Below are 10,849 nucleotides of genomic sequence, written 5' to 3'. Positions count from 1 at the left end.
AATATTTTTCAGTTTAAATGTATAAAAATTAATTAGCCTGTTGCTTCTTTATGTACTAATTAAATCACTACCAATATTATAACTGTGGAATTAGGATCACATCCTCCTGAGGCTAAAGACAAAAATCCATTAACTACAGAAGACACCTTCAAGCATCTCAGTGGAAAGTTATTTAACTTGTGTAGTTGTGATAAATATGAGGGTGTTTCTTCATGTGACTGGAGCAGTTTCTGTGAAACATGAGCACACAGAGCTCATATAACCTTTGATCTTCACTGACGTGTGAGGAATTAAGAGCTCAGTCACAGAATTCAGCTTCATGTCTGTTTAATGTTTGTAGCCTGTACATTTTCTCAGTTTACTGGCCATTAGCAGTTGTGAGTTTTGTGTTCTGTCTACGGTATTCAAAGAGGAAGCAGTATTTTTTTTTTTTTTTTCTTTTTTTCTTTGTTGAGCTTCACAACATATTGTCTGTTCCTGGCATTTATGCTGCTTGACAGGTAAACACTTAACAATAGACATAAATGCCTTCACAAATCTCGCCAAGCCAGTTTGCTCTCCTCTTTTACAACATTTTACTTTCACATTGATGCTAGGAAACAAGATGTTCAGAAGCTTGGGACATTCTCTAATCTATCCAAAATATCCAAGTTACTGACAAACCAGCGATAATCAGAGTGAAGGGAAACCATTCTGAAGGCAGACAGACATCAGGAGGTCAGTGTTTCTGATTCTTTCACAATCATGACATGAGATACTTCTTTTAAAGGACTGCTAAACTGCTAATGCAAGCTTTAACATATTTGATCAAGGTTTTGGAAAATCTGAAGATTGATTAAAAAAAAACAGTTTTCTTGAGAGGAAATCATAATAAAACTGAATTAGCAGCTTAAGTTAATGAAGATTCTGTTTAGATGTTTCTTGATGGTTAACACTTTGAATATATTACTGTCAGCAGAAAGAAAGGTGAAGGATATTTTGTGTTTGTGTTGGTCTGGATCAGCCCGTGCACAGCAGTGATGAAGCTGGATGTGGGCTGCAGTGTTTGGTTTCTGGCCGTCAGTTTGCTGCCATTTGTCCGAATCACTGCCGGATCTATTTTGGGTGCAGCTGTTAACATTGAGCTGCTTGACCAGGACAGATCCCAGCCGGTGAGACCCATCACAACTACAAACACAATATTGCTTTCTCTGTTCTGTATCTTTTCCCATGTGTCTTGATTTAAAACCTCTGATTCAGGAAAAATGTATTTACCCTCTTTATTGTTCATCTGTATCATCTTTAATAATATAGTGATTGTTTTAATGAAGTGAGGGTAGACATGAGCATGTTACACACTTTAAAAGCATTGTGTGATGAAGCCTATGAGAATTCAGTTAGAAATGACCCAAGAATTCAATAAATTCCCATGTGTGAGTTTGTGTCTTATATTTATATCATATGATGTAGTTAAGTAATACCACACAATGTTTCACTGATTATCTGCACAATCGCAAATGTGATATTGATTTTAAAATAAATATTTTACTATTAACATTTAGATGCAGCTTATGTTTGGCACATTGTGTAGTGAAGAAGATAGTTGAGGCTCAAACTATTTGCAAATTATTCTTTACCAAAACAAAGACAATATATATATACACACACAAGAACAGACAAAGAACTGAACTATCACTCGTAGGCCAAACAAGGGATAAAGAGCCACAGGCAGGGCTTATTGTGTTAAGATCTGGCGGCTGTGTGCTGCAGGTCAGGGCTCATTACAGTGTGGTGTCCAGTCTGCCGTGTCCGGCCCTGGATGAGCTGTGTAACGGAGGAGACTGCAAGGATCAGCTCAGCTCCTCTCCTCTGACAGGGGCTTTACCTTCACCTGGCTGGTGTCTTCATCAGTGGCAGAAGAACATCCCTGAACACCACACATCTGCCCTTCAGCTCGGGTGAGTGATCACGCACTCTGTCCAAGTCGATCACCTGTGGAGCGACTGAAATCTCACACTGCGTTCCCTCCCTTCAGATCTGAAGGAGCCGTGTCACTGGATTCACGAGCAGATCTGTCTGTGAGAGCTGACACTAACCGTTTTAACCAGCCTCCGTCTGTGGCTCTTCCTCCTCCAGTCAGGTGAACAGTGCTTCCCATGCCCTGAAATACTGACAGAAAATATACTGTATGTCTTAAACCTGTACTTCTCTTGTGTCAGGTTACAAGCTGCTTGTCCTCAAGAAATCCCGGTGAATGTGATGGATTTGGATGGAGATGAGATTCGCTGCCGTTTTAAGAAGAATGAACTTGGTGAATTTCTGCACCTTAATGAAGTCAGACATCTTTACCTATATTTGCATTTGTTTCAATCAATTTGTAACAATATTTTTTTTTAAATACATTCAATAATGAATATGATGTGGTTTCTTCCCAAAATGCTTGTGTTTAACCCTGGAAGGAGACATGTACACTGCTGTATGAAGGTAGAGCCGGTCTGGGTCAGTATTCAGTTCTGATCATGGTGGAGGATTTTCCTTCATCTGATAGCAAGGCCGAGCCGCTATCTACTGTACCTGTGCATCTCCTAATAACAGGTCAGCATTTCATCTGAATATTCACAGTGGACTTATGAATTACTCTAGCTTGAAGCTGTAAAAACATTCAACAATATAACTAATGAAAAAACTGAAATGGGCGAAACTACATCAGATATACATTCTATCAGTCATATGTTTCATAATAGTTAGTAATATAGTAACAAAGTTACAAAGGTAGGAAATAATTATGTTGCTTCTCTAACATATCTGAAATATATGAATTATGTAGAGATAATGTTCAAACAAATAAAATAGAAATGATCCAGATTCTCTCAACTAACTTCATCCATGTTTGCTGGACACTTGCATTAGAGCCGTGAGATCACAGTTTCTCTCGATTGCTGACACACTTTATATGATTCACTTGGCCCAATTACCTCAAGTGTCAAAGAACTCAAAGAGCAAGCATTTATCTCAGGAAAATGAATCCTACATGTGCGAGACAAAGAGAAACAGGAGGGGAAAGAGAAATGAAGGGGTCAGAGGTTATTTGTTTTTGATGAAATGCAAAGCACAATAGTTGACCATTTTCTTGCATGAGGGAAGCATGCTTACAGGCTCACCTACAGGGATTTTACAATAATTACACATACAGTGTAACTACAGAACACACTTTAGATGAGAGAAATTGTACTGTTCTACGTACAGTTAGTACTTTAGCACATCGTACACCCACAAACTCTGACAAAAACTGAGGAACTGATGGACTGATTTGTACTTTCTTACATGTGCTGTGTTCTTGCTGGATGAGTGTCTATGGGAGATAGAGAGTGTTTTGTCAGAATAGTAAGAAACTGCTCTAGTACGGCAAATAAGGTCATTACCAACACTGTAATGCAACCTGGCAGAGGATGCTGAATTCAACAATTGACATTATATGGTGTTGTGTTGCATAATGTTAATTGAGTTACTTGAGCATTGAGTTAATATTCAGTTGTTTTATATCTCAACCTATCTTTCCTAATGTTTTTATCTACTGTAAAATATATTTTACATTATTGAATTAATAAGAAACCTTAAAGCTTATTGTTAAATTCCACTGTATCTGCACTCCTGTATTTATGTTATACTGTAATAGTCACACACTTTTGTAACAGTGTTTTTGAATGTATCTCACTAGTGTGTAGTCTGTGTATTTGTAGGTTTTGTGTGTCATGTGAGACTAAAGTGATACTAAATATGAGACTAAATATTTATAAATGTAAAATACAAAAAGCGTTTAGATTAATATATTTAAACATATAAAAAAGATAAATGAGATAGGACTGTTCCATGCACATTTGTAGGAAGTTTAACAGTGTGTAATGATCTATTGCAGTTGAAAGCGGAGCTGGCTGCTCAGTTGTGCCGGAGTTCACAGGCGTCAGTCCAGCAGGAGGCGCTGTAATCCACGTACTGCCCTTTGAGGAGGTCCATGTCAACATTACAGTGGACTCAAGAGTACAGAGGTGAGCTGACAGCACAGGACAGTTATATCTTGTGCTGATCTTATACGCTGATTGACAGCGAGCACACACCTGCTCAACTCTCTGGTTCTCTGCTGTGTTTTTCCTGTATATTTACAACGTCCACTGGATTCGAGTGCTGTCAATGTCACAGCTCAAACACCAGAAGCACGGCTGCAGACCACATCTCTGTTCATTGTCTGTTCAAATAATAGATTCAAATTATAATTATAAGCTATATATATATGATGAAATCGTTATGTTACATTTCTTCCCGTTGTTTTAAAGATTAAAGGACACAATCACTTTCACATATAGTATTAGTAACATGGTAATCGTACTAATGTTAGTGTTCTGACACTTGGAATTTTAAGTTGTGGAATAAAAAACCTATTAGTATTGAATAAACTCAAGTTTTTGCTTGACAGTCTCATATATATATATATATATATATATATACATATATATATATATATATATATATATATATATATATATATATATATATATATATGTGTGTGTGTGTGTGTGTGTGTGTGTGTGTGTGTGTGTGTGTGTGTGTGTGTGTGTGTGTGTGTGTGTGTGTGTGTGTGAGTGTGTGTGTGTGTGTGTGTGTGTGTGTGTGAGTGTGTGTGTGTTAGTGGTGGGCATAGATTAAATTTTTTAATCTAGATTAATCTCACTGTAGTCTTGGAATAAATCTAGATTAAAATGGCTCATTTGAATTCCGCCGAAGGCATTCAGAATATGTGTGCTACCCAAATAAAATAATGACTAAAAGTAACGTTAAGTCTTTGAGAACGGGTTTCTCAAGACAGGTGGTGCATTAGACCAGGGGGTCATCTCCTGTTTCCAAAATGCATCACAAACTGCTTGAGAAAGCTGTAAACTAATTCCAACCTTACGCCTGTTTCACACATACTCCGTCTGCAGTGCATATGCATTTCGTATTTTTTTTTACACACCCATATTAAGATTCCAGCGTTCATTGTGTTCCAGGAGCGTTGCGTCTGCAGCAGTGCAGTGATCGTTCACGTACCGAGTAGAGGACTGCAAACGCGTCCTGTGTGAAAGCACAATGAGTATGAGTCCTGCTGCTTCTGCACCACATACGAAACGCACAAGGATTTTTCTCTGGGCTCGCTCAGAGAATATGCCTGCACTTAAAACGTTTTCAAGAATCGGCTTAAAACACATCTCTTCCATCTTTATTTGACCCTCTAATGTTTAACACTCATTATTCTAATTCTATTCTTTAAAAAAATCTAACTACCTTTCTAATCTTTTTGTATTCTATTTTCTTTTCATTTATTATGCAATTGTGTGTGTGAATATATATATATATATATATATATATATATATATATATATATATGTGTGTGTGTGTGTGTGTGTGTGTGTGTGTGTGTGTGTGTGTGTGTGTGTGTGTGTCCAAGAACAGCTTCACATTTAAATGATTGAGATGAGAATTTGGCTATTAAATATACAATCAGTGTAAGCTAGACGTTTGTTATTTATAGACAGAATTTTGTGCCAAAAAATAAATAAATAAATGAAATGTGCACAAAGTCAGGCACAGCAGTAATACCTTCAAGGTTTTTTCAAGCAGAATTCATGTCAGAGACAGTACAGTACATTAGCAGCCCTGAACCTGGCACACACACATCGTCAGTTTGTACAATAATAGAAGTTCAGAACAATTATAGTCTGTTCAATGGTTTTATTTATAAAAAGAGAGATGTGTTGCCCAGGCACTTGTGCACTTGTGTTGGGACATGTTAATTTCCCCATGTGCCTGGTTCCTTTGAATCACCACTGCCCAGATGTTCAACAGCTGTTACTGCTGAAGAAAAAAAAGAGAGACATTTTGAAGAAGAATGGGATGTAATCTAGAGGAATTGTCAGGTTTTTATCCATCCTCAACCTGATCTGACCAGAATGACTTAACTCCAGTAAACTCATAAACCCGGCGCAATGCGACGCAAGGCGCAGCGCAAGTGTTTTCTAGTTTCAATCCGGCACCATTCGCATTTTCCCGTCCAGCGTCTCGTCGTTTAATTAGCAAATACATTTGCACTCATTTGTGCGCCCCTGGGCGTGCTGGTCTAAAATAGAGGTGTGTTCAGGCACATTGCTGGCGCTTTGCTATTTTAAAGGAGCTTTTGTTATTTAAAGAGTGCTTTGGTAGAAAATGCGCCTCTGGGACTTTGCTTATTACACACAGATGCGCATCACACAAACATGCCAAATATTAAAAACAAAAGGATTACAGTGTAAAAGAATATTATTTTGTAGGCTACATAAATATAAAAAATTTAATGATGGATAGTCATTGCGTGTATTAGAATAAGGCTACCTATTTGCAGTTCAGCCTATTACTACTTATAGCCTAATGGTGAAGGAAATTGGCTAATTAATTGAACAATCATGCCAATACACACACATATATATATTTACTGACTCATCGCGCGGAGCTTTGGTGGACTCTTGCTTGTCCCGCACGAGCGCAAGTTTGCTCGGATAAGGTTGCTCCATTCAGAATAAACACACTGGTGCACTGAAGTGTGTAGTGGTTATCATTTTTGATGATTAAATTGGGTTATATGCTTTTCTAATTAATAGAAAGGAATCATCTAAATTCTCACATCATTCACACATTGTGAACTCAAAAACATAAGCACCATAATACTTAAAGCTAATTCATTTTTTTCAGTAAATCAATTGAAATCTCTGGTCATTTCTCAATGCAGTGTGTCTGAAATGGCTGTGACTGGTCCGCCGGGGCTCTTCATATCAACAATGGAAATAGGCCAGAATTTCCAGAGCTCCGTGAAGCTGTCCTGGGTCCGAGGTCCGAATCAGTTCGCCCATCTGCTGTCCGTTTGTTTCGCTGCTAATACTCAGAGGTAGTCAGCAATCAACTCTAATTCTTTCTATAACAAATGTACAAGTGACAGCTCAGTTAAACACCTTATTGTTTGTTTCACAGCCTGCAGTCTAACATCAGGTGTATATGGCTTCAGCAAAGTAAGATTGTTTTACTCACGTTTTCCTGTTATTATTTACAAAAACTGGCAGTGGGAGATCAAATGCCTGTGATCTTTATTTCATGTAGTTTCACTCTCTTTCAGTGCAGACAGACCCTCTGCCGCCTGGAACAGGTAATAATGACATTAGTTGGTTTTGTTGAAAATCATTAAACCTAAGCTTTACACTTCCACAATTTCAGCCTGTACTGCTTAATATGGAGAATGGTTTTGCAGATACTGTAAGCCTCAGATGTTGCAGTATTCCTAATGTCATACTGCACATAACAGTGACAGGCATCTGTAATGAAATCAGAAACAAACTAAAGCTTTATTACAGAGCACATGTACACTATACTCACACACCTCAGAACAGAGCAAAAAACATCATACTCTAATGCACTGTCCTGCTGAACTATAGTGATACCTAATGTCAGCAGCAATAATGATTTGTAACACTAAAGATGTCGTGTGTTTTTTTATTTTTTTATTTGTTAGAAGTACAAAATTGATATTTTGAAATCTCCCACCGACAGATTAAAACATTCAACTGTCAGCAAATAATGTCAATGTTAGCATAGTAAATTAATGATTTAGATTCTTAATCATACTTTGTTTGTGTTCCTTCTATATATTTAACCAGCGATAGTCACTATTACAATCCAATGGTATTGGATTGATTTTATCTTTATTCTTTTGCACAGTTTTCTTTCTGATATAAAATTCAATATTTTATTTGAAGAGAATAAAAAAAAAAAAATACAAAACTTTTATAAAATCATGACACGAAAAAACCTAAAACACTATCAGTTCTACCTATATCTGTTGTTTCAAAACCATCATGATTAGTTTAAGCGAAGGACTGTCTTCAGAAGTCTTACTCATCATGTTTGTCTCACCCTCATTTCATTTAAATGTAAAGATAATTTTCTTGAAAATTTCCATGTCAGAGTTGAAATGTAAAGAGCGTGAGCTTCAGATGTCACTAGTGCTGCCAATCTCCTTCCTGGAGAAGCTGCATTTCTCTGCTCTCCAGCTGAATGATCCGACCTGTCCAGTGTTTTATAACTTGACCCACGTCACCGCCACCTTCTCTCTGACGGGCTGCGGAACCAAGAGGATGGTATGAAACCTTCTCACTTCATAGATTTATTAATAAATGTAATTAATAATAAAGTAATCTCACATGGAAAAATGTAATCTACAAAGAGAATGAGGGTTAAAGAAAAAAGTCAATAAACAGCATGAGGCGAGAATGATGCTGCTTCTATCTTTTCATTTTAATTTCATTTGATTGTTATCTGTTTTTTATATTATCCAGCATTTAGGATCAGAATTGCTGTACACCAACACTTTACGAAGCATCAATCCTAACTCCACTATAAGCCGCGTGGCCACTCTCATCCTGCCCCTCGCCTGCCGGATTCCTGCTCAACAAGCTAAAGGTCCAGCTTTTAAAATCACAATTCCTGAAGAAGTGAAGACGTTTGGTGCCGTTTCCTTCTGGCTGGAGTTCCACCTTCCCGGAAAGGGTCCTATGGCCAGCAAGACAAGTCTGCCGCATTTGCGCAGTTCACCACGAGTGCGTGGGGCTCGAGAGTTACGCGCTTCAGACCGGATGGACATGCTGGACCTGCATGTGTTCTCCAACTGCTCTTTGGCTCGAGCTGAGCTCATGGTGGGCCGCTGTGTAGAATCAGAAACAGAAGACTTAACAAATGCAAGGCCACTGCTGAACCAAGGGTTAGTAGCAACATCACTCAAATTAAAAACTGTTTCTACTGCTAATAGTTAGCATCAGTTATCGGGGCAGTCTTGGCCTAATGGTTAGAGAGTCTGACTTGTAATCCAAAGGTTGTGGGTATGAGTCTTAGGTCCTGTGGGGATTGTTGGTGGGGGGCTGGGGGGTGTGAAAAAACAGTGCTCTCTTCCACCTTCAATCCCCCGACTGAGGTGAGGCCCTTGTATAAGAACTGAACTCCAGTGGCTCTTGGTGTGTATTCACTGCTGTGTGTGTGATCTTGGAGGGGTTAAATGCAGAGCACAAATTCCAAGTATGGTTCACTGTTATTGGCCAAATTTCACTTTAACCCCACCCCGTTTTCCCTACTATTTTTTTTTTTCACTAGTAATTTGAGTAAGTGTTCAAAAGATTTTTGAAAAACTAAAAACCTCAGACACCTTGTGTGGCTGCATATCAGCACCCTGGAAACCCACAACAGCCCAGCAATTCCTCATCCTCGACATGACTATTAATGTAAAGATGGCTTGTTAAGGAGAAATTTATATGTTTTTTATGACTTTGCCCTGAATCTTATTTATTGACTTACCCTAATAGGATGTTCATTCTTAGTCTGTCTGCACTGCCATAAATACATGACTGTCTCATATAGACTTCTGTGCTTTACGTAATAATAGTAAAAAGCAAAAGAGCATTTCTGAATATTACTAATAGTTATTTCTGTAATATAATGGGTGGAATCTCACATTAAGATGACTTAGCACCTTTTCTCTTGCTTCATGTACACCATGTTTTTTTGTGTTTGTTTTTTATTTATCTATCACATTCTGTTTCATCTTTAATCTGGATTCATCAGTCACATGGCTCTGTTTTTCAGCTGTGTATCTGGAAATGGAACCTTGGAGATCCTGACATCAACTTCAACAGTTCGGATTTTCCGCTTATATCTTGGTGATCTGGGAATAAAAGGAGACACGGTATGCTTCATTATCTGTGTTTTTATGATGCTCTATAGGCTCTTTATGTCTGTTGTGTGTGAAGGTGTTTCTTTCCTGCATGCCTGTTGTTAAATCCTATTTGATCTTGTTTTTCTAGATGTATGTTGAGTGTGTAGTGCACCTTTGTGTTACCACAAAACAAACTGACAGATGCTCTGATCCCTGTACGGGAACACCAGACCCGACCATATTAGACAGCATTATGACCCGCAGCTACACTGTGCGCTCAGGGCCCGTTTCCCTCCTTAAAGTCACAGAAACCAGCACTACAGCAGCTAAACCACAATCTGCTACTCCAGTTGCTCAGCCTTCCACTAGCCAGGCCACAACATCTACTGCGTCTCGCTGTGAGTGCTTTAAAACTATCATTGCCATTGTGCACATTTCTGTTACACGGCACATATGACAATATCTTTGCTCTTCTCTGTTTCAGCTCTGGATACTGGTGCAATCTGGGTGGTTGCTCTGTCATTGCTTGTGCTCATGCATCTCCCTTGAACTGTTATGACGCATTGGAGAACTTTGTAGAGCAGTTCATTGGTGACTAATCAAAATGATATTTTCTTCTTAACCACCATTATGATGTTTCTTTATATATCCTTGAATCACATAAAAAGCACATATTGTAGGAAAACATACCTCATGTATTTACAGGCATTTACAAGTTTTAGGTAGCAATAGGAAACAAAACCAACTCCTGCTCTTCTAATCTTTTACATTTTTAAGTAACTATAATAATATTATGCCTTTTATAAACAAGAATAAATAAAATAAAATAACAGTTTAATCATGTTTTCCAAACCAATATGAAGGAATAAAGGCTGATGTTTATCATAATGCTGATGTTTCTCTTTTTCCTTATGATATCATTAAAGCGGACAGTAACCTTGGACTTTATATATATATATATAGGCCTGTGTGATGTTGATCCACTCCTCTTCAATGCCTGTGTGAAGTTGTTGGATATTGGCAGGAACTGAAACATGCTGTCGTATATGCCGATCCAGAGCATCCCAAACATGCTCAATGGGTGACATGTCCAGTGAGTATGCTGGCCATGCA

At 38.1% G+C, this 10,849-nt stretch overlaps 1 protein-coding gene across 2 annotated transcripts; it reads left to right on the top strand.

Annotated features, from left to right (window-relative positions):
• The first annotated feature begins 330 nt into the window (after positions 1–330).
• LOC127977726 (uncharacterized) lies at positions 331–10,609 on the top strand. Of its 2 annotated transcripts, none has more exons than XM_052582770.1 (16): positions 331–500; positions 597–717; positions 959–1,151; positions 1,750–1,937; positions 2,015–2,119; positions 2,199–2,313; positions 2,439–2,574; positions 3,896–4,025; positions 6,773–6,928; positions 7,012–7,049; positions 7,154–7,183; positions 7,999–8,171; positions 8,370–8,791; positions 9,667–9,766; positions 9,885–10,134; positions 10,221–10,609. In XM_052582770.1, exons 3-16 carry the CDS (start codon positions 1,020–1,022, stop codon positions 10,283–10,285), a joined length of 2,040 nt encoding a protein of 679 aa, XP_052438730.1. In that variant the 5' UTR covers positions 331–500; positions 597–717; positions 959–1,019; the 3' UTR covers positions 10,286–10,609. The 2 variants fall into 2 exon arrangements, with proteins under 2 accessions (XP_052438730.1, XP_052438729.1); XM_052582769.1 differs by having other exon boundaries at positions 333–500; positions 1,004–1,151; positions 10,221–10,608.
• The last annotated feature ends 240 nt before the right edge of the window (positions 10,610–10,849 follow it).

Source organism: Carassius gibelio, chromosome B18 (genome assembly GCF_023724105.1).
Source record: "Carassius gibelio isolate Cgi1373 ecotype wild population from Czech Republic chromosome B18, carGib1.2-hapl.c, whole genome shotgun sequence".
NCBI classification, from domain to species: Eukaryota; Metazoa; Chordata; class Actinopteri; order Cypriniformes; family Cyprinidae; genus Carassius; species Carassius gibelio.
The sequence above is the reverse complement of the archived record's forward strand: the minus strand, read 5'-3'. Positions and strand labels throughout refer to the sequence as shown.